Genomic DNA, 23,764 nt, shown 5'->3' with positions numbered 1-23,764 from the left:
GTTACTCACAAAATCCCGCTGGAATTAAGGACAATGTACCTAAAAACCTTGGAAGCTGCCCCAGCTCTAGGACACTGCTCTGGAGTGCTTTTGTCATCTCAGAGCAGCTCCTGGGAGGCTGAGGGCAGAACACAGGGCTGGGCTGAGCTGTGTGTGGCAGGTCCTGCCCAGGGTCATTGTCCTGCCGTCTGTTCTTGGTCGTTAACAGGGCTTTGGAGATGATCTGAAATGAGTGGAAGTCAGGGCAAAGCACTTCATAATTGAGCATCAAGGACTGGAAGACCTAACGTGGACATAGTAATTTCTCTGGAGATGATGTCAACAGCAAATCCCCTGTAATTGGCAGGGGGATTTATGCCTGGTGATAAGCCCTTTGATCTGCCTCCCTTTACTGGCGCTTGGGGCTTTGTCATAAATAATGTGGGGATTTATGGTTTTGTTCCATGCTGCAGTCTGTGGCAAGGGACACAAAAGAGCTGTTGCCAGGCATTTAACAGGAGCCAGGGCCCTCCAGGGGAACAGCCAAGGTCTTCCTCTGTCACGCAGGCTCCTCTTCCTCTGAAGATCAGAGGCTGTTTCTGGGTGACCTCTCTGTGTCCGCTGGTGATGTGCAGCACAGCCATTCTCTACTTTGGTTAAACTTTGAGGAGGATCCAGTGTTGTGCCCTAAACCCCCCTATTTTAACTAGCAGGAGCTGTTGGACAGATCTCTTCCCAAACATCTAACATCAGCTTCCTTGGCCTCAGGCCAGCGAGAGGTGGGAATTGGGAAAAATGTGGACTTATAAAAGATATATATATTTTTTTAGAGCATTGTGTGGGTAGATCACTAGGAACAACTCGAAGTTGTATGGCTCTGAGCCAGGAGAGAAGGGCTTTCAGGGCCCTGGTGTGACACTGCCCACGTGGCTGATGGCAGCGTGGTGTCTGGTGCTCAGTAACTATGGAAATACTTGAGGAAGGGGGCTGGGAGCTCCAGGGCTCTCTGCCAAGCCATGTGTGGCTGCAGGACAGCCCAGACACGCACGTTCAGGCTCAGTTCTGTGCCAGTGGGCGAGCTGAGCCCTCTCAGCTCCTTGCACTGAGCTGTGTTTCGAGGTACAGCACTGCAAGCACAACACCCTCTCCCAAATTATCACTGGGGAACAGTTCTGGAGAGCTGTGTGGCCTCTCAGGAGTCTCCAAGCTCTCTTTTGGTTGTCTCTGTGTTTGATTTTTGGGCTGGGGGCTGTTTGCTTGGAGCAGCCCATGCCTTTAACCTCTGCCCTGTTGGTTTTCCTGCTGCAGATCGGGGACAGGAGTGGGGAGCTGGCGGCACAGGTGAACATGGCCCAGCTCAGGGCAGCCCTTGGTTTGGGCCCTGGGGATGAGGACGTGGCTGCAGCTCATCCCTACTCTGGCTATGAGGCACAAGGTGAGTTCCTGGCTTTTTGGTGGCATTGGGAAACCTCAAGAATTATGTGCTGTGGGGAGGGAAAGGCATTTGCAAGTGGGCAGGAAATACAAATGCTGGAGCAGAATAACTTCATAGAGTGCCTTTACCACAAAGGAAACTGGGATGTGTTTGCTCTGCGCTTTCCACAAGCTGCACAGGCAGGAAAGGATCCCAAAAGAGGGCAGAGAAGGAGTTAATGGAATTAATCTGCATTGGGAGTGAAGTTCCACGTGCCATGCAGCAAACGGGCTTTTGTGTCTTTTAAAGCTCTGCAGGGCTCTTTTCACTGATTTGACTGATACCAGAAGCTTTCAGGAGTGACTGACAGGGATTTTTAGCTGCTCTTGTTCTGATTAACACCCAGTAACAAGCCCAGGGTGTGGACTGGAGACAGGCTGGGACCATCAGCATGTACTGGGTGACATCTCACCCTTGGGACACCTGCAGCAGTGCTGAGCATGAGAACAAGACACGACAACACTTGGTCACAGCAGCCAGAGTGACTTTACTGGGCCCTGGGTCACTCTGCCTGTGCTGCCAGGGAGCAGAGTGGCACAGAGAGGTCACCACAGTGCTGCCAGCCTGGCTTGGGGACTGTCCTGGCAGTGCCCACTGCAGGCACAGGTGGGTGCCTGGCATGAGCACTTCCAGCTGGCAGCACCGTGCTGGGACAGACTGATTAATTCACACAAACTGCATCCCAGGAGGTGTCCACTGATTAAATATGACCTTGTTGGCACAGGCACATTCCCCTGTTGGTAGCACTGACGTGGAGAGGATGATGCTGGGGCTGAGGCACCGTGCCCTGGGAGGGGAAGGAGAGGCTGGCTGTGCGTGTGTGTTCTCATATTGATCTCCCAGGCATAACCTGCTACGTCAGGGCTGGAGCTTTTCCTGGGAAATGGAGTTGTGCTGAGGGAGCCAGCGTGTCCTGCTGTGCCCCACTGGAGCTGAGCTGTAGCCTCAAAATGCTGTGGGGGCCACAGCAGCTTCCCCAGCCTTCCTTTGCACGTCATCTCCACTTTGTAGCTCCTGCAGAACTCATTCCTGGCATCTCCTCGGGGGGCTTCGTTTTGGCAGGTTACTTGGGTGTGATGGGGGAAGAGGAAATGAGCCTCAATGTTGGTGCTGTGTCTGGGTCAGAGGGAAGTGTGGATGCGTCCCGTGGGCTGCTACACTGCCCGCTGGAGATCCAGATGTGCTGTGCTAACATCTGGAGCCAAGTAGTGGTGTTTCTGTTGCCTGACAGAGCCAGAACCGTGCAGGTCTGTGTGTGTGTGATCCCTGGAGGACAGGAAAGGGGCTGAGCAGCTGCAGTCAGAGTTCTGGAGGTTGCAGTGACCCCGTTAATCCGTGGTGCCCTTGCTCACGTTCCCAAGGCTGGGGCTGTTTGTTGAGAGAAGGACAAAGTGTTCTTGAGAGGAACAACAGCAAACAACTGGGATTTGCAGTGCAGGATGAGAAGGATTTTGGAGGGCAGAATTTCCCCTCTCCACCTCCCTGCTGGGGAGGTAAAAACCAGCTCTGTGTTGGTGGGCTGGGGCCACAGGGAGGGAGTGGGACATCACACCTGGCTGAGCTCTCAGGGCTTTCCAGGTGGGGAAGGTGCTGGCCCTGTCACAGGGAGATGTGCAGAGGGCACAGCCTATGGAAAGGAGCCCGACTCCTTGATTTCTCCTTAGCTTTTATCCTGGCTTCAGCTTTCTTATTCCCAACTTCAGTGGAGGATGAGAGGCCACCAATGTGTCTGTGAGTCCTTGAGGGAAGGGAGATGTATTTAATGACAGCCAGAAATTTTGGTACCATCCTGTGCACCTATTAAATGATTAGAAGGGCATAATTATTTATATTATTAATAGCAGCAGTTTACAGCCAGGGGAACATCTGTTTCTGTGATAGGAAGCAGGTGAGAGAGTTGAGATTCAAGTTGGCTTCTGAACCAACCGTGCCTTTTGATGTTGGCAAATCTCATGGCGAGGAGAGCTTTCCAATTTTTTTTTTTCTTCCAATTCAGATTCTTTTTGCTGCTTAAAGTTACAAAATGGCTGCATATTCCCAAGGATGCTAAAATCCTCTGATTAGGCAAATGTGATAAAACACATCAGTTTCGTCAAGCAGGTACAGTAAAGCTTCATAGCAAAGGCTGAGCCAGATTTTCACTGTGATGTCCTTCACAGGTTACTGCTGCTTTTGGGGCTTGGGCATTGCCCTTTGCTGGGCTCTGGGGGTGGAAGGAGGGCCTGATGTTTCCCTCTGCTGTTCTGGCTCTCCTTGCTGAGCTCTTCGTGATTTTAATTAATATTCTGAGAGTATCTGAATGTCAGAAGACAAAGCTGGAGGCCGGGGAAGTGGGGCAGGGCTGCAGAAGTCTTGTGAAAGCAGCGACCTTGTTGAGAAAGGCAAACACAGAGAGCTTAAAGCAACAAACTGAAGGAAGCTGGAGAGGAGCTGGAACATGAAGTAAATAAACAGGGGCTGGGTTTGCTTCTCCAAACAGCCAAAAACGTGGCCCTGAATAAATCTCCTTCTCTTTCACACACTGCACGCTAAGAGCTGAGTACTGGTAGGGCTTTGAGAAGTGAGAGAAGTGAAGGACTTTGCTGTGGCCCCACGGGGTGGGTTTTAGGGGTGAAGGCAGCCAGGGTGAGAAGCAGCACTGGGAGATGTCCTGGGGTGCAGACAGGCAGCACTGGTGCCCCTTTGCAGAGGAGTTCTTTGGGCTGAAGCTGCAGCATCTGCTCCGTGAGGAGCTGCCTGTTCCCAGGTGGATTGGGAGCACCGAGCTGACCCTCCCTGCCCCTGGGTGGGGGAATCCGGTCTGGGGATGTCGCCTTGATTCTCTGGGGAATCCTGTCAGCAGGGAGGGCAGCACAGGGATCACCCAGCACCCCCGGGATGGAGGCAGAGAGGAGCTCTGGCCACCCTCTGTACCTCTCCCCAGTGAGAACTGACTGCTGCTTGCTTTTCTTCTGCTTTCAGCAGCTCCTCAGCCTTCACCTGCTGGCAGCAGCAGTGTCAGGAGACACGAAGCAACCTCTGCTGGCAGCTGGGAGTGGGTGGGGAGGGCTGCAGGTGTTCCCGGAGGCGTTGGCATGGGGATGCTGCCAGAGCTGGCTCCTGGAGCGGTTTCTGGGCTGTTTGCAGAGCACAGACACCACTGCCCTGCTGGGCTCACTCTGAGGGCAGGGAAGGACTCAGCCCTGAGCCTAAATGAGAGCAAACACAGTGTAGGAAGTCGCAATCCTGGAGTGTACGAGGTGGTCTTACAACTCTGAGTAATTGCTGTGGTGTTGGGCACGTCTTTGATTTCAGTTTCCTCCCACACGTGCAATGGACATCAGCTTTTCTCTAACCAAGGCTGGAATAAGCTCCTTTGCAAATAAAGCATTGGCAGTTTGGGTGAAAGAACGAGCCTGACTTCCCCCTTCTGCTCACCTCCTGCTGAGGAATGGTAGGCAGAGGCTTCTCTACTAGTTTGGTGTTCCAGGGGCTCCATGCTGGAAATGCTCATCCCTGTGGTGAGGCAGCCCCACTTCAGGTTGTGTTCTGCAGTGGGCACAAACCCCCTCCTCTTCCTGAGCACTGCTCACTTCTGTGGGGCTTTGATTTGTGGGGCTCTGCATCCTCCATGCAGTTTTCATCTCTTCACAGGAATCTTTGAACCTTTGGATCAATCAGCTTGGAATAGAAGAAAACGGCTTTTATGTTTTCCAGCCTGTTTGCTTTTGTTTGTTTGCTCGTTTTAAATATCTTTGAAGTACCTAAAAAAGTGTTTAGGGCTGATAAAGCGGCAGGATTGACCATCCCTCTGCTGATGCAAGCAAGGACGTGGTGGTGATGCTGCTGCTCCCCTGCCAGCCTGTGCCTGGGGCTGGGATGCTGCCCAGGGACAGGGATGTTCCTTCCCTGAGGTTTGCTCAATCTTCCTGCAGAAAACCATCAGCTGAGAGCTGTGGCCGTGTGAGAGCAGCATCTTGCTGACAGTGGGCCAGCCCTGCTCCCTCAGGCTGTGATTTCACTGTCTGGGAAGCATTTGCCTTCCCTGGGGCGGAGTCGGGGTCATATCCCCGGCATGGAACCTGCCCAGTCCTTACCAGTCACACCGAGTAAGTGCAGCAATTGGAAGTGCTTAGTGTTAAATATCCTCAGCTCGATTTGATTTTTCCCAGGAGCTGATGGGCTGCAGCTCAGCCTTTTATTTTTTTTTTTTTTCCATTGTGAAAATGAAAGCCCGAGGCCGTGCTGGTTAATTGTACCTGCTGACACAGGGGGGTGATGGATGAGGTCCTGGAGAAGCTGAGTGGCTTTTGGCCCAGTGGAAGGAAGGATTGGTGGTCTGGCTCCAGCAGGTGCTCAGAGGGACATCAGGGGTGAATATTCCCATGTGCCTGCAGGAAGGTGTCCAAAAGACCTGGCTGTGGTGGTCCTTCTAGGAGCAGGGCAGGAAGGATGGGAGAGCTGCTCCCACAGGGGGATTCTGGAGTGAAGAGTCAGGACTTCTCAAAGATGCCTCTTTGTTATAATGAGTTTGTTCTAAATCCTCTGCTGTCACAGCTGTTAAATCATTCCAGCAGCACTGATGGAGGGGGGTGAGCCTCTGAGTCATTTGGATTTTAAACTCAGTAATTTAGCACTCGCTTCAAACTGCCCCGGTATTGGCTTTAGGAAGTTTTAAAATACTCTTCCCGAGTATTTAATGTTCCTCTCCCATCTTGCTGTGTCTGTGAGCCTCCTTCCCAGCGTCGGTGTAAAATACAGCAGGAGTTCTTGGCTCCCAGCAGAGGAAATGCTCCAGGACTGGAGAAGATGATTTCAGTGCTACCGAAATTTGTTTTATCTTTTTGCCAGGGGAGATGGCAAGTGCTGGAAGAGAGGATGAGGAACAGGCCAATTCTTGAAGCCTGTGGCAGAGGAGGCACAACGTGGCTTGTGGCAAAGCCCATCCATTCAATCAAGACTAAATCTCTTGTTGTGGGGAGGGAGAATTTTTGGGAAGTCTTGGGAAGGCTGAAGTTCCCTTTGGCTGCAGTTGCAGACTCCAGCAGCACTCCCAGCCCTGCTGGGCTGTTTCCTGAGTGCACCTTCCCAGCCTGTATTTTGGTAGCTGCTGTGTGGGAAATGCCAGGGCTGTGATGCTGCTCTGTCCAAGAGCACAGCACTGTCTTCAGGAGCAGGATTCCTCTGCTTGCTGCACCTTCTATGCAGAGCAGAGCAAGAAAAGAAAAGAAGGAAGTTCTCTTTCTTGCCCAGCTAGAATTTCCTTTTCTCTCTTAAAACTTTTCTGTATGGATGGTCACAGGCTGCTCTGGCGTTTCTCTGAGCAGGGCAAGGCCAGACCCTCAGCAGAGTCCCTGTGATCTCCTGAGTGACCTCAGGACCATCCTCTTTCCCTGTCTCCCCTTGGACAGCCAACCTTGGCTTAGCAAAAACCCCTGGCCCAGCTCAGGATCCCAGTCCAGCGTGGGCAGCGTGTTCCAGGAGCTGCTGTGAGCTGGTGGCTGAGCACAGCAGCACCCAGGAGGAGGGATCAAGTACATTCCCCCTCTTTTTTAGAGGATTTGGCTGTGGGTGTTTGATGGCTGCTAAGCTGGCACGTGGTTGCTCCTTCTCTGCCCTCCCTGAGTCAGCCTGGAGGACAAAATCGTGTCCTTGGGCTTGTCTGGCTGCCGGAGATGTTGCCCCTGTTAATTATTGCGTGTCACTTTCTGGCTAAACTCTGATTTTGATCTCTGCTCGTTCAACAGGAGCTGATAATGGATGGTGGGAGGTCATGAGACTCTGCTGTATCCTGGCAGGGAAAAATCCTGCCCTTAGAAGCAGCCAGGTGTTGCTGCCAACTCCATCGACCTTGTCTTGAATTAGCCCTGGGGTTATGAGCCTCCTCCCAGCCTGCTCCACCCAGATCAGTTTATCTCCCAAAAGATCCTTCTGTCCCCGCAACTGTTCCTCTCTGAAGCAGACGATTGCCTGGGGGGGTTTATGGTAACAGGAGGCTGTGCCTGACATGGCCCAACCTTCCCACAGCCTCCAAGGCTTGGATTTGTCAAAGGTTGGGTGCTCAGTGTTTTCTGCAAATACCTCTCCTAAATATTTCTGTCTTTGACCCAAATTGCCCATGTTTTATTTGGTCAGAGAAAAGCTAATGCCTGTTGCACATCTGGGGGAAAACTGAAATCAAAGATGTGTCCAACATCACAGCAATTACTCGGAGTTGTAAGGCTACTGATAAGATCTCCTTGTACTCCAAAACTGCAGCTTTCCTACGCTGAGTTTACTCCTGGGGGAAATAAATAACAAATAAGAAAAAAATGTAGCTCATTTCTACCTGCAAGAAGGACTCTTTTTCCAGGTTTTACCTCTTCCATGTGAGTGTGAGGGCTCTTTGGCCAGTGATCCAGAGTATCTCCTGTGCCAGCTGCTCACCCTGAGTGCAGTCAGCAAAGCCCCCAGGGCTCTGGGTGCCGTGTGGATGTGCAGCACCGCTGTTATTTCTGTTATTTTCAGCCCGTTGCTCAGCTGTCAGACTGGATTGTGGAGATGCAGAGCTCGGGTGACACGAACACAGAGCATCTTCTGCCAGATCAGCCAGACGAGCAGCTTGATGCAAAGGGAACTTCTCTTTATTGCCACAGATTGTGTCCAGCTTTTTTAAAGGAGCAGAGGAGGAGGAAACAGCAGGATTCTTGTCCTGGAGCAGGGTTTTGTTGGGCCCTGCTGGGAGGTTGAGATTTGCTTGTGTTCTGGATACAGCTCATCAGTGCCTCCCAGGAGAACATTCCTGTCCTTGTGGTGCCCAATTCTGTATCCTCAGAGACAGAAGGAGCCAGAGCTGTTGGGATTCCCTGGCCCTTCCCTGCCTGTGGGGTAAGCAGATGGTCCTGCCCGTGGATGGGCACACAGCAGCTTGGCACCAGCATTTTATGGCCCAGTCATCATAAATAACTGATATTATTTGCTTTCTCTATTTAGAGAAAAGTATTCTTCTACCCCAGTAGCAACTGGGAAAACAAATGCCACCATTTATCAGGCGAGTGCTGACAATAATAGAGGTCAAGTGGATTTATAGTGCCAGAACCCATTATGTGTTTGAAGGCTAATTAAAGCCTTAAATGAGATGCTTGTCCTACTGGAGGCTGCTTTTTTTTTTTCTCCTTTTTTCTTTTCCTGCTGCTGTGCTTGTTTTCCCCCTCCCCCTTCCCTCTTTAAGAGCTTTGCTGTAATAATGGAGCACGAGGCTGACAGAGCTCCCCTGATTAGATGTCAGCAGTGTATGATTTGGGATGCTCAGTGAGCACTGGGAGCACTGGACCGTATCTCCACTGTCACTTCGGAGCTGGGAAGGGTTTCCAGAACCAGCATCCCACCCCAAACAACTGGCTTGGCTGCTCTGATTTAATTATCTTGAGCAATATTTAGAGTTGTCTGCCAGAATCAAGGTTTGGGTCTGTCCAGGGCTGCGAGAACTCACCTAAAAGCCAAGTCAAGATCTTGGTTAATGCAGGTACAGGGAGGGAAATGACCTTTTCATGAGAATTCAGCGAGATTTGTGCTGGATTTGTCGTGATGTTTGGGGCTGTGCTTTGTGGGGAACTCAGGGCTGCTCACCAGGAGCTCTGCAGGCAGCGGGGGCTGATGCTGGCCCCACAACCTTTCCCTGATGGTTTTCCAGGGAAAAACCTGATGCAGTCCCCTGTCAGGTTGAACTCTGCCTGCTCTGGCACAGCCCCCCAGAGGGATCCAGCTGCAAATATAGAACTGCTGCTGTGTCTGGGGTGGGGGCCCCTGCTCTGCTCAGGCTGGAAATGGGAGGGAGGCAGCAGCTCCTGGAGCTGCAGGAGAGGGGGCAGAGCTGGGGCTTATCAAAGCACATGTCAGTTTGATAAGAGCTTCTGCCAGGGCTCCCTGAGTCGCTGCTACACATGTTCAGCTCGATCTTGTCAACTGCAATCTCTTGGAGATGGAGCCTGTCCCTGGAGGAACAAAGCTCTGTCTGCCCAGCTTGCCATAGTGCTGCTTTCCATGAGATGATCCCATCACCAGCCTTGGTAAAACTTCCTTGTGTTCTCCGTGGCTGCAGATTAAAGAATGTGAGAACCGTTAAAACTCTCCTCAGCAACCAAATTGCAAAAGCAAAACGTTGAAAAAAAAAATTTTTTTTTTTAAAAATCTCTTTGGTTCACGGTGCTGTTGAGATCACAGATAGGGGAGGAGGAAGAGATTTTGAAAAAAAATATTTAAAAAAGGAACAACACCCCTGAGCAGTGAAAAGAGCAACATCCCAGGAGCTCCAGGAAAACAGGGCATGAATGCAGCCAGTCAGGAGCGTTGCTCAGCTGATGTTCACAAGAAGGTTTCAACTTGCTCTCTTTGAGACCTCAGTAAACCTCCAAGACAGAGAGAGCATTTAGAAAGGCCCCTGAGGTTTTCCATTTACTGTGCAGCAGGCTTGGTAAACACGCCAATAAATGCTGGGGAGAGAGAGGGGGAAAAAACCTTCCAGAGGAACAGACCTGGGGTTTCAGCTGCTCAATCCTTCTCATCCCTGGCTGCTGCTGTGGATCAGCACCGGGGAGAAGGAGGCAGAGCTCAACTTTGGCTGAGCATTAAGTGGTGCTGGAGGCATTTCTGGGAAAAATAAGCTGAGAGAGGCTGAAAGTTACATCTGGAGCCATCTGAGGGAATGGAGACAGAAAATTAGCGGGACTCCTCCTGTCGTGGGACACTTGTGAGTATGGAAAGCTCTGCTCTCCTGGAAAGGGGATGAGGACCTGTGGGATGAGAAGGGGAGAAGCTCCCACAGATCTGGTGGGAGTTGCTGCTGATGTGGATCCAGTTTCTTGTAGCCCTGAGTTACAGGGACCCTTTTAATGCTGTTTGGTTTAGTGGTGGTGAGTGGGGACACTGTTTGGCCCCAGCACTGGCTGGGATTTCTGGAAGAAACAGCTGAGTTGGATGAAGTTTTTTGTAATTCTCAACTTCCTCCTCTCTCAGCTCAAACGTGTGCAAACCCCACGCAGTCACAGACAGCCACCAGCATCAGGACAAGAGAAAGAGATGAGCTGTTCTGCTGTGTCTATTAAATTAACACTGGGCAGCTTTTCTGTGCTCGGAGATTAATGGCTGCTGGCCAGCGGTTCAGCGCTCTGGGAACACACAAAAGCACCTGAGGATGGAGGTGTGTAATTAATGACTCTTTAGACAGCTGGAAATGATGTGTGTTTATCTAACTGGGCACACTTTGCTGCTTTCTTGCTTTCCTGGAAGTGGCTGTTAAATGAAGCCGTGACTCACATTCACTCTCAGGAGCTGGGCTCGCCTCTGAAACCCAAATGTGCCTCTGATTTGGTGTTTGTAGGTGACTTTTACTGCAGACCCACCTTGCTGCTGGAGGTAATTCTGAGGGAAGCCATGAGCAGCTGTGGCAGTGTCCAGAGTGTGTAACTGGGAGCCACTGGGAACAACCCAGCACTGCCTTCCCCTGGCTGAGCTCCTGCCTGAGCAACCTGGCAGCACCCAAAAGCCTTTCACCATCCCACAGCCAGCTCCTCCATGCTGAGGGTGGTGGGGATGTGGTGGAGCAAGGGGAGTTGTCTTCAGGGATGGAGTTGTTGGACATCAGAAGGGGCTGCCCAGGGCATCCCCACCCCTGGAGGTGTTCAAGGAATGACTGGACGTGGCACTCAGCGTGCTCTGATCTGGTTGATCGGGTGGGAATTGGTTGGGTTTGAGATCTTGGAGGCCTTTTCCAACAGGAAGCTGAGCTGGTGGCAGGTGGGCCCCTGGCTTTGTGTGGATGGGGTAGAGTTTGACTGCTGCTGGTGACGTGTGTTCCCTGCTCTCCTGTGTGCTCAGTGTCTGTTCTCCACCTCCAACCCTGATGTCAGTCCCCCTGAACTCAAAGCCTGGCAATGAATCACCTGAAAACAAAGCTCTCATGTGCTTTTTGGAGTAGAGAGGCAGAAATGTGCAGAAATGTTTTGCTGATCAGAGTCTTTAGGGCTGCAGGCAGTAAATCCCTCCAGGGTGCTGAGGGGCACAGACATAAACTTTAGGTCACTTATGACCCAGCTGTGATGTGTGTTCGTGACCCTTGGTGAGGTGCCAGCTGCTCTGAGCTCGTATCTTGTGAAGCTGAGCTTTTCAGAGCAGTCCTTGGAGTTGGTGCAGTTTGGATACAGCTGTGGTGGCATCTGGAGCCCTGGCTGTGCTGCTGCAGGAATCCCTGGAGCCTTTTCCCATTTAATCCCCGTGTTCTGCTTTCAGCCAGCCTTGATTGGTGAATTTTGTGCCTTCTCTCTCTCTCAAGTTTGCCCAGTGGGCAGCTCTGTGCCCCCCTGAGCTCAGAGGGGCAAAAGGAACACTGCTGCTGGGTTGGGAGGCAGCTGAGGGATGGTTTGGGGAGTTTGCTGCTGCAGGAACCACACAAAGCTCCATGGTTTCTGTTCTCAGGGCTCATTCCTCCCCCAGGATTTCCCTTTGAGCCTGAAAGGTGTCACAGGACCTTGAGTGGAGAGTTTTGGGCTCTGGTGTGGCTGGAGCAGGGTGTCACGTGGGGATCAGCTAAAATGAACCTTCAGGAACCATTAGGGGAGGGCAGAAGCTTTCCCAGGTGTGGTGAAAGCATCCCACGGCTGGTTTATACTCCCTGGATGTTTGTCAGTGAGGCAAGAGCAGCTGGAAGCAGGTTGAAAGGAGACTGTGGAGGTAAAGAGGATTTGGAAACCAGGAGTCAGGGCTGAACTGTGTTTCACCCACTCTGTTGTTGTTGGAATCAAACATCAAAATCTTATGAAATCTCAAATAAATATCCTAAATCCTGCCAAGTTTTGATTCCTCTTTCAGGTTCAAGGCAAGATTTTGTTCCCCTTAAGGCTGGGCCTGTGGTAATTAGAAAATATTTGCTCCTTCACTTAGTTTTCCAGCCTTTATGACTATGGAGAAAAGCTCAAAGTTGAGTCCCAGAAACATTCTTTCAGTTAAAAACATGATGATAAAGCAGAAAATCCACAGATGTATTTAAATTGTCTATTTGTTATGATTTTTCTCAATGCCAGTCCCATGACTTTTGTGGTTTAGGGTGAGGTTTGTAACTCCTGAATTCCAGAGACCTTGTCTGAGATCAGGGTCGTGGTGTGACCTGGCTGCAGCTCGTTAGCCAAAGCCTCACACAGCCCTGTGACAGTGCTTTAAAAAGACCCAAAACAAAAGGAAAAAACCTCCCATTTTTGAATCTCAAGGCCAGCACAGCTTCATCATCCCATCCCTTTGACTTTTAGTTAACCAGAGCAGAGGATCTGCTGTGGTTTGGGCTCTCTCTGTGTGACATTTGTGCTGTTGGTGACACCCTCCTGATGTGAGAGTGTTGTTTTGCAGGAGCCAGGCCAAAGAGACTCCAGAGGAGCAGCATGGACAGCTTAGACCTCCTCAAGTTCCCTTCTGAGAAGGTAAGTAAAGATGTCTGGCCTCAAAGGCTGTCAATGGGAAATCTGTACACAGATTCCAATTGGTTTGTTGTTGCCTGGCTTCATTTGCAGGGAAATATGCAATTAGCAGATATCATTGGAGTCAATGGGATTAAGCAAAGAGGGATTCTAGAGAGCTCAGAGGAGAGGAACAGCTGGTCTGATTTAAAAGGCACTTAAAACTCAAAGCTGAAAAGTCACTTCTGGGCTTTCTTTTTTCTTTTTTTTTCTTTTAAAGCAGCCCTTTATTGGGAGGATGGTGGTGAGCCCCTGAGTGGCTGTCAGTGCCTGTCACCCCAGTGCAGTGACACAGAGGGCAGACACAGGAGAGGGAGCACTGCAAGAGGCACAGGGTTTGTTCCTGGGGCTCCAAGGATTGCTTTGCTCCTGGGAATGTCAGATCCGAGCAGATCAGCGTTTCCTCCGTGTCCCCAGGGCTGTTCCTGCAGCAGCTGGGAGGAACTGAGCCCTTCCAGCCACAGGGATCACTTCAGCCTCTCAGAAAATCCTGCTGGTGCTGCCGAGGGCTCAGCCCTGCCTGTTCCCAGGGGAGGTGGCCAGGCCTGCAGCCATTCAGCCTTTTGGGGATGTTTTGGGCACAAATCATCCACATTCACCCAGTGCTTTCCAGGCACAGCTCTCCTGAGTGTCCCAGGGAGCATTTCCCCCTTACAGAACTGCCACAGAGAGAAAAAGCTCACCCAAGCTGCAGGTGGATGCAGATGGTCCATGGGAAACAACCTCAGGCTTGAGAAACCATTTAGGTACCTAAAACTCCCAGTGAACACTGGGAAGGCCAGGCAAAAGCTCCTCCCTGAATTAACTCTCTTTGGAAAATAAATTCCAAATGTCCTGATGTATTTTTGTCAATTCTCCCACTGCCCCTTGGCTGTTTTGGCTCTTGCCTGCTCTCACCAACGTGACTCCATCTCTGGGGTGTCAATGGCAGGGACAGCAGTGCCCAAGGTCAGGGGACATTGGCTGGTGTCCCCATCAGAGCAGCACAGCCCCGAGGGCTGGCCAGGGGCTTTGCTGTTCGTGCTGTTGGTTTCCTGCTCTTTGCTGTAAGAGCTGAGCACCACTCAATAGTTTGGGCGGGGTTATGGATTTCAGGGGTTCCGCGGGGAGGATGGAGCAAGCAGGAGCTGTGGGCTCAGCTGTGAGCTCTCCTGTTCCCCCTGCAGTGTCCTTGGGAGGGTGGGAGTTCACCTCTCCTTCAGACAGTGTTCTGGGTGTAATTCCTGTGCCCTGTGGCTCACAGGAGGGGTTACAGCCCTGGGAGAGGCTCCTCTGCTTTGTGCTGTGGTGGGAGTGAGGAGGAGTAAGGAGTAAACCCGTGGAGTGAACAGGGACCTCTCCTCTCAGAGAGGAGATCCTCTCGGTGTTGTCTCTGCCAAAAATGCCTTCTTTTCTCTGCCAGGGATTCCTTCAAAGCCAGCAAAACCCCCCAGTTACCACACTCCAGGAGCTGCTGTGCAGTGCCTGTGCACAGAGCTCTGTTGGGGCACAGGGAATACCCACCTCGGCTCTGAAGCTCCAGCACATTGCAGGAACGCTGCTCCCTCCAGTGTGTCTCTTCATTTGATCTCCTCTGATTTTATCTCCCAGCCTCTTGTTTATTCCTTTGTGTACCAGACTGAAATCTCTTTCTCACATGCTGGCTTTCACCCTGAAGGTGCTTATGTGCTGTAATTGAGTCATCTCTCCTGTTGTCATGCACTGAGCACTGTGAGGGCTCCCACCGAGGCACTTTCTAGTGCTGATTATTATATTCGTGTAGCAGCTTTTTAAGATGTGGACACTGGCCTGGCTGTGCTGATGCCATCAATATGGCCGTGAATCTCTCCTTCCTTATTCTTACTCTCCCTGTTTGGGATCTCTGTCACCTCCATGTCCCCACACCTGGGGTGACAATCCTGTATTTCTGAGCACAAGCCCCTCATTACCTGTGCTCCTGTGCCTCTCCTGCTCTGTGGGTAGGAGCCAACAGAGCTCCTGAGCCAGGCACTCACTGCAGTGGCTGTTTCTTGCTTTCCCAAGGACCAGAATGGGGACAGCCACCACGTGGGAGAGCTGAAGATCTCAGGAAAAGAGTTCTTGTCATTACCCGCGAGAACGAAGAAATACCGGGAGCACCAGTCCAACTCAGAGAGGAAGCCCCAGGGATCCAGTGCATCCCCTCTGGACGCTGGGGAAGTGCGAGTCCAGGTGCCACAGTCGGTAGGAAGATGATTTTAATCTCCAGTGCTGATCTGGGAGTTCCTTTTTTTTGTTTTTTACCTCGTTTCCAGCCGGGTGTGGGGGTGGCAGAGGGGACTTAGGGCTGGAAAACAGAGTCTGTAGCTGTGCTCTGTTTGCTGGCAAATCCTTTTGCCTTTTTGAGCCTCACATCACTGTCCTGTTAGCAGAGCACTGGTACCAGTCTCCATCACTGGTCTGTGAGGGATTGCCCCTCAGTGGTGACATTTATAACCTTCTCTCGAGGGACAGGAGTCTAGAGCTGAGTTTAGGAATGTCAGGACGTGATGCCTTGAATTCCAGAAAAGCACAGCCGTTTGGGAGCTTTATGGAGCTTGAATTGATCAGCTCCTGGGGCTCAGGAGGAGTGGAATTGGTGCCTTCAAAAACCAGAGCCCTTCCCAGGTCTTTGACGAGTGACAAAAAGTCCTGGTTGCCTTTGCCAAATGTGGGACTGTAGATGTTCTGCCTCATGTTCTGACCACACTGATGGTCAGTGTGCAGAGTGGTCTCCTAGAATTCATCAGAGATGGTAAAAATCATCATCCAGGAGCTTTCCTTTGGAATCAGCACAGATAGAGCTCATTTCCTCAAGAGCTGGCCCTGGTGTCAGTGATTTCCAGTTTACTGGTGCTGTTTGGGGAGCTCTGATCAGTGTGTGCTTGGCTCCCTGGAGGATGCTGAGGATCCACGTCCTGAGAAACACCCCAAATGCCTTTTTGCTGTTTTGAACCTGACAATTCTGCTGCTTTGGGGCCGTTCCCTTCCACTCGTGTTGATGTTTGTTGTGACACATGGCAAACACAAATTCCGGGGAGCTTTCCTGCAGCTGTGCTGGGTTTGTTCCCAGCCCTGAAAACAGGGCTCACACCACCACCATGGCACGTTTCTGCAGGGTGGGAGGGGGCTTGGAGGTGTTTGAACCCAGTGATCTCAAGTGAGAAAGCCCCAAATCCTCAGCTCGTTGCCAGGAGAGACGAAGCGTAACAGGAAAGATCAGTGATCTCATGGGTGCTTGGAAGTATTTAGGTTTTTGCTTTACACTGAGTCTCTAACACACTATCACAGCTCTGTGATCATGCAGTGATTCCAGATGGAGTAAATCCAAGCCAGAAAAGATAGGCCTATTTTTTTTTTTCTCTCCCCTTGGCATTTAAGAAAAAGCGAAATTAAATATTTTCATGCTGGCTAAGAAAGAGTCAGAGCTGCAGAGCTTGGGATGAAGCCTGGCTGTGGAGTGTGGGGATGCTTGAAGGTGTTTGTGACTCCAAGTCCTTTGTTCCTCATGTGTGGATCATGGGGAGAACACATCCTGCTGTACCTGTGTGCATGAGTGTGTGGACACGTCCCTTTTTTACCACAGACATTTCTGATTTTCAGTTCTCTGGCCATTGGAGACCAAATTTTTACACTAAATAGGGGTTTTTTTAGACTTTTCTAAGCTCATTCTTCGCTCCCAACGGTGCTTGTGGAAATGGTCTGCTGGGAAAAACATTTCCTACAGCTCACCGGTGCAAACATGACCACTGAGAAGGAAAACAAAGCTCATCTGAGCCAGAGAGGAGACAGCAGCATGGGGCACACAAGGCAATACAAAGAGAGAGAGAGAAAAAAACCACTTCTGCCAGAAATAGCCTCGTATTTTTAACTCAGACATTCAGCCAAAGACCAAACAAAAGCCACGCTCCATCAGGAGCTGGGAAAAGCGTTCCTTAGGAGTGTGGCTGTGGATCCATGGGCTGTGTGTGAAAAAAGGTTCCTGGGGCTTTGCCAACCACGGGTGACCCCTTGGCAGTGCGTGTGGGGTTTGGGGACAGCCCAGAGGGCTCTGTGGTGGCTCTGGGGGACACAACAGGGTCACTTCAGGGGAGCTTTGCTGTGGTGGTGCTCCCAGCTGACAGCTCTGCCAGGCTGGCAGCACGGGCCAGACCTCAGGATGTTTAATGTTAGCGTTATCCTGTGGGTTTTGCCATGAGCAAAGCAACCCCACTGTGTTCTGCTGTCACAGGGGAGTGGAAAAGCTGCAGTTCCATCTATGGGAGTCTTTGTAATCAAAGGTGGCAAACCCCATCTGAATGGGAGGGAGAAGTTTTCCTGGTCAGGCTGTTCAGACAACAACTCCCCCAGATTCCTCATTCTGCAAGGAAAAAAAGCAAAAATTCTCTCTAATCCATTGGTAAACTGCGAGTCTTTCATTAGAGGTGATCTCTAAAGGTTGATCTGAGATGCTTTTCTGGGGTGCCACAATGCTGCTGTCCCATTGCAGAGGAGAACCCAGACTCCAGCAGGGAAAAAACTCCTCCCAGCACTCCCATATCCAACAGTGTGAGCTCTGGATCAGTCCTGCTGTCAGCACAACCCCTGACCTCCATCCCAAAGGGCTTCAGCAGCTGGGAGATCCGGGGTGGTGCTGGGGGTGTGAGGTGCCTGACTCAGAGCTCCTGGATTCACCATCCATCCCCTGCCTGTTGTTTACCTCCCTCCTCCCCATCGGGTGGTGGGGTAATGCTGCTCTCCTGCCTCCCCCGGGACGGGGGTTACAGAGGCGTGATGATGGCTGTAAAGTTGTTTGAGCTTCGGATGGCAGGAGCCGTGGTGGTTGTTATTAGCATTGGTGATGATGCTGCTAATTACCGAGCTGCTGGGAAACTCCCCATGGGAGGAGGCGGCAGAGGGGAGGCAGGGAAAAGTGAAGTGAGCCAGGGCATGGAGAGGAGCCTGGCCCTTCTGGCAGCTCTGTCTGGTCCTGAGAGGAGGGCTCAGCCTGCGGGGAAAGCCGCGGGGATGCTGGGATGGATGGGAGAAGCCATGGCCCAGGTGCTGCGGAAGGTAGGAGCCCGTGGCAGGTCCCCCCTGTGCCTCGCTGTCCCTCCTGCCACGGCTGTGCAAGGGGCTGCTGTTGGCTGTGCAGGAGGGTCCTGACCCTGCTGGGGCAAAGAGGGGCTTCCTTATCCCTCCCAGGGCCCCCTGAAGTGGGGGAATCTCCCAGCCTGGCTGGTGGTGGATAGGAGGAGAAGGACCAGCCCTGCCAGGGTCTGGGGATGAGCAAGGACAGGGTGCTGCTCACCTGTGAGCCCTGCCACGGTGACACTCAGGGCTCTGAGTGCCTGCCTCCTGCAGCCGAGGAGGATTTGGTCTGGGAGAAGCTGATGAGGGCGAGGTGCTTTCGGTCACGTTTTTGTTCTGTTGCAGCAGAGCCCTGAGCAAAAGTGGCTGCATTAAAGCCCTGTCCCTGCAGCCAGATCCAAATCCCTCCCTGGGACTCGTGCAGTGCACACCTTCTGAGTTTCCTCTCTTTTAAAAGGAACATCAAAGCAGAGGTTTTGTACTACATGAAACCTGCAGACATCAAAGGCTTGCTCGTAAATTTAACCCCTCTCTCCACTGTGGTGAAGGTCAGAATGCTCCAGCTTGGGTTTGACTGGAGCAGATGTGTTTGGGGGGTTATTAGAAGGTTACTGGAAGCATGGGATTTTTCTAACACTTAAAAAATATTAGAGATTGTGTCCCTCACCCTCCTCTGTGCAAAAAGGAGAGGGCCCACGGAAGAAAGGGGCTGTAAGTTCTGGAAAAGACTTCCTGAGGACCTGCCCCAATTCTGGGCCGGTGTTTAAGGTCTTTGAGGTTGATGGGGCTGAGCATGAGGCAGAGTTCAAGGGCTAAAACACTTTATTGTGTCAAGGTCCAAGAGCTGGAGCAAAACCCATGGATGGAGGTGAGGATCAAACCCACCCCTCTCTGGATCTGTGCTCTGGAGATGCTCCTGATCCTCTGGACTGTCCCTTTCCCAGGGGGTGATTTCTCCCTCTCCAGACCTGTCCCCCACCCTGTCCTCAGCCAAGCCCATTTATAGTCAAGGGAAAGAGGAGCTGTGTTTGATTGCAGTGACGACTTGCAGAGATGGGTTGCTGATGTATTTAGACACTGAATGATTTTCAAGCACTCTGCATGGCCAAACATTCCCTGGGACAAATGTTTTTGTAAGGCCTTTTTTTACGACTACAGTGAGAAGCAGCCATAAAAGAAAGGAATTTTTTGTAGGTCACACGTCCCCGCCCCAGGGGCAGGTTGCCAAGGTTCTTTTGATGGTTTTCTGTCTTAGGGTTTCTCGGGGTTGCAGGATGCTGGTGGTGGCCCTCTGAGGGTCAGCCCTGAGGGCAGGGAGCAGATCTGGAGGATCCTGCCTGTCCCTGCTGGTTGTCCAGGCAGCTCTTGGCTGTCAGGTGTCTCCATCCATCCCCTGTGACTTCCCTGGGAACTGCACAATGGGCTGGATGGATGCTGGAGTGCAGGGATGTGTCAGCCCTGGGGGCTTCTGGCCCTGTAGCATCATTTCCCTGGTTGCCTTCTCTTGTTTGAGGGGAGATTGAGACTTCCCCTGTTCCCCCTGGAGCTGGAACGTGGGGTTTACATGAGGCAACCTTTGCTCTTCTGTGGTGCCTGTGCATCTTCCCTCTGTTTTAACATCAGGTTGGTCCCTGCTTCATCTCCCTGGTGTGTGAATCCCACAACACAGGGGCAGTGCAAATCACACCCTCCTTCATCCCACAGCCTCCACGTTTGCTCAGCTGCAGGGGTATAATTATGCCATTAGTGCTGGTCAGACTTTCTGGTGTAAACGTGCTCCGAGAGGCAGGGAGTGGAGAGGAAGGGAGAAGCCAGAGCCAGGGAGAGAGGAAAGGCAGCTGCTGCTAAATTTAAGCCTGTTCCTATGACACCTGGAGGCTGCTGTGGTGGTGTCAGTCCTCTTGGAAGTGAGCAGGTAAACACGGAGCTGTGGCTTGTTCTTGGAGTGCTTTATCTTCCTGTTCAGCTGGTGGGACCTTCCAAAGTGCTCGGGGCAGGGAGGCTGAGCTCTTCCCTAGCTGGAGGCAGGATGTGCAGGAAAACCTGGAGCCTGACAGCTCTGGGGAGGCTCTTCAGGGATTTGGGCTGTTGGGAGAGGCAGTCAGGGATGTCTCCCCAGAGTCATCTCAAATTGTCTGACCTGTCTTTCTCTCTCGGAGTTTCTTTGTTAAGCTGCAGGGTCCTTCTTTATCTCCTGTTCTCTGGCTCGGGTGGGCTCCTTGCACAGATGCTGCACAGGCCAGGAGAGGTGTAAGGACTGCTCTGCCAAAGCCAGGGGTGCAGCAGATCCACAGCTAAAGCTCTCAGGAGATCTGCAGAGCCCTGGCAGTAATTCTTCTCTGGGACTTCGCTCATGGGAGGCAGGGAAATAAAGGTGTGGATAGAAAAAAAAAACCTCTGCAAAAAGTGGCTGCACGGAGAAGGTGGGGGGAGGCAGCAGCGTTTTCTGGCTTGTGCTGCCTCTGCTGCATTCGTTGCCTCAGAGGCAAATTATCAGTTTCTTCCTTGAATATTAACAGCTGCCAGGTAATGAATTCCCCCTCTCTGTTTTATAATGGCATTAAAATTGGGATTTGCCTTGGTTTTCTCTGTAATTATCCAATGAGCCTGTGTGAGTGAGAGAGAGGGAGGCAGGGCAGAGCTGGCTCTGCTGCAGGCGAGTGTCGTGCCTGGGGAATTGAACTTGGGAATGACCCTTCCTGAGGGGCAGATCCAAGGGATTGAACCCAGGATTGACCCTTCCTGAGGAAATTTCCATGTGCTCCCTGGGACAGGGCTGGTATCTGTAAGAGCTGCAGGGATCAGTGCCCCTGATCTCCCTGTCTTTGGGATATTTCTGTTGCTTGCACACCCTGTTTCTGTGTTTTCCCTCCTCCCAGGCTGAGGTCAGGCTGTGGATCAAAGCTGAGCCGTGTGGAAGGATTTGTACAAGCCTGTGCCTGTGCATCAGCCACACACAGGGGAAAGAACCCACGGGCTGTGCCACGTGCAGGAGGGTGTCCAAGCCCTGACATCTGCACGGGTGACACCAAGGACACCCAGGGTCTGGATGTTTCTCTGATCCCTCAGGTTGAGGATCAAGGGGCTTCATATTCCATCCTTAACTGGTTACATGTGGAGGCCAGCTCTGGAGCTAGGAAACTAAGAAAAAGCCTCTTACCAGAGGAATCTGCTCTAGGAAGGAGGTAAAAACTGAGCTGGTTGTCCAAAGTCCACCCAGCAGACTGGTGTTGGAGGTCTGAAGGTCAATGACCCAGGCTGGAGGTGACAGACCAAGCTCCCCAAATCCACTCTTCTCCCCTTGACTCATTGTAAGTGAGTTTGCAGTTACTGGCACTTTGAAGCCATAATTGAGGTCTGCTTTCCTCCTTGCACAACCTTTTCTCCCGGCAAACTGTCAGCCATCAAGTAGGATGAGACAGTAAAAGAGATGTTACACTCACCATTTCCTAGAAACTGTCACTTTAAAGAGAACAGCACTGGAAAAAAAATAGGATGAATTGAAGCCAAACTCAGAGTGATAAACCTCCAAATGTTTGATTTCTCTCAAAATCTAGAACTTTTCATTCCTTTCTTGGGTCTCTGTTGTACCCGGGGCACTTTGTACCTTCACAGTTCTGGCCCCTGGAATTTATTAAACTTCACGTGGCAGAAGAGCTTAAAAAAATATCATAGCCCAGGTTCTCTTTGGGTGTAAATCAGCCTAACTGGGCTTAAACCCCTGGAGCTGGGGTGGCACCAGATGACAAGGGGGCCTCTGGTGTCTTGGTTTGATTTTCTTGCCTTGCATCCCTGAGGTCCCAGCTGTGGCTGCTGGGGTCTGGCATGGATGGATCCAGCAGGTCCCTGTGCTGGGAAGGGATCATGGTCTGGCAGTGCATGCTGGGGCTACCTAAAGAATCCTTTCTGTATCAGTAACTTGTGTTTCTCTTGATGTAAATTATGTTTTAACCCAGGAAATGCATGCTGATGTTATGGTTTCTGGGTTTCAGTGAAGGACAGAGCTGTATAACCAGAGCAGTTCTGTCTGAGCCTTATCTTTGATGGTGGCTGTTTCCAGCTGCTGGGCACAGCTGGAGGCTCCCCCAGAGGACACAAACACAGCACAGCCTTGGGGGGAGGTTTGGGTTTTGTCTGTTATTGCCCAGCTTTGGGGAGGCCATATCACTGTCATCCTGCCCAGAGGCCACCCTGCTGCCTTCCCTTCACCAGGCAGCTCCATCCCTGGAGTTTGTGATCAGGGAGGAGGGTTCAAGGAGGCAGTGACCTCCTCAGGGGACAGGTTGTTCCTTAAGTCACCGCTTTTGGATAGATCCCCTCGATGGAGTCCTCTCCTCTGGATTTAGGGTGGCCTTGAGGCAACAGAGGCTTTGGGGTCTCCCTGAGCTGTCCTTGCACCTGTATTTAGAGTGCAGGAAACTGAGGGTCCCTGGGAGCTGGCTGAGGGTCCTCCCTGGCTGCAGGAGAAGAATGGGAATCCATAAATCACAGGAAGGTTTAGGGGCTGTTTCTTGGAGCTCTCCTGATAAAACCTGCCGTGGCAGGAGGAAGGTTCCCCCTGTGCCCAGATGAGTGTGAAGGCAGCTGAGGGAGGGGCAGAATTAAGAGGTGCAGACAGCAATTCCCAGCCGGACATAAGGAGTCCCTGGTTTTGGCACTGGCTGCAGGCTGGGCACAGCCTGTGTCAGGTTAAGGTGGCTTCTGCTCATACCTCACCTCCAGCATCCACATTTCCCATTAGTGGTGCTATTTTTAAGCCTCCCTAGGCAGTTAACAGCAATTAATCTACAAAAGCCCAAATAATGGTTTTTCAGAGCCCCCATTCCCTGTGTGGCCCCAGAAGCCCTGGCAGAGCCCAGCCCAGTGAAGTGCTCCGAGTGCAGGGACGGCTGGAGAGGCTCCCCTGGGGACATGTGCAATTAGAGCAGGGCCCCAAACCATCCCATGGATCCAACTTTTCCGTCCTGGATCGTGCTGTTTGTGCCCCAGGGGAAGTTCCAGCTCCCTGCCGTGCTCGTTGAGGAGCAATCGATGCAGCCCTGTCTGGAGAGCCAGCAGAGCCAGGCACTGCCTGTGCCTGGGTGCAGGAGGTGCAGGAAAGTCCCAGGAGGATTTTTTGCCTGTATCTAAAGCCACGTGAATGAATCCCAGTGTTCCCTGGGCACTGTCATGTGGAGCAAACCCCAAACAGGGTGTAGTTTCATCCTGCCCTTTGCAGCAGCAGGTAGCAGAGCAGGAGATGCTTTTGACTGATAGGAGAAGCTGCTCCTGCCTTTGCATGTGATTTTTTTCTCTTGCCTGTTTCAACTCTCCTGAGCAGGTCAGACAGACCGTGGCTGCAGTGGCAAACCCACAGGTAGCAGCCCCAGGAACCCTCCCTGCCCCAGCAGGGCCAGGATTTCGTGTTTTGTGGGGTGCCTTGCACAACAAAGCCTTGATCTCGAACGCGGCCTTCAGGCATTTCTGGGGTGTGAGTAAACAATAATTAGAGATCTGGGCGTTTGCTGAGCCAAGGGTGTTTATGTGCAGGCTGGATGTGTTATGGGTGCTGATGTGGATGGGTGTGCACAGCTCCACGACCGATTTCCCCCCATCCCCAGCACCCCTGAGGAAGGTGCTGCATCTGCACAGCTCCCCCTTCAAACCTCGCTGTGCTCAGAGCAAGTAGGTGTCTAAATAAAAGTCTGATTCAAGAAAGCAGCACAATTTTGGCAATCCAGAGATGAGCAGGCTTTTTTTTGCAAAGCGTTTTCAAAGCAAACTGTCAGGAGGTTCCAATGAG

General features: G+C 51.8%; 1 protein-coding gene across 2 annotated transcripts in view; it reads left to right on the top strand.

The window, feature by feature from the left end:
* GPSM1 (G protein signaling modulator 1) overlaps nucleotides 1-23,764 on the top strand; it is a 64,062-nt gene that overhangs the window by 27,720 nt on the left and 12,578 nt on the right. For both annotated transcript variants that reach the window (XM_066332888.1, XM_066332889.1), the window contains 3 exons: nucleotides 1,288-1,414; nucleotides 12,809-12,879; nucleotides 14,938-15,117. In XM_066332888.1, the coding sequence (XP_066188985.1) occupies nucleotides 1,288-1,414; nucleotides 12,809-12,879; nucleotides 14,938-15,117 (378 nt within the window). The remainder of the gene's footprint in view (nucleotides 1-1,287; nucleotides 1,415-12,808; nucleotides 12,880-14,937; nucleotides 15,118-23,764) is intronic.

The sequence above is a fragment of the Sylvia atricapilla genome, chromosome 19 (genome assembly GCF_009819655.1).
Source record: "Sylvia atricapilla isolate bSylAtr1 chromosome 19, bSylAtr1.pri, whole genome shotgun sequence".
NCBI lineage: Eukaryota > Metazoa > Chordata > Aves > Passeriformes > Sylviidae > Sylvia > Sylvia atricapilla.
Note: the sequence above shows the minus strand (reverse complement) of the source record. Positions and strands in the feature narration are given on the sequence as shown.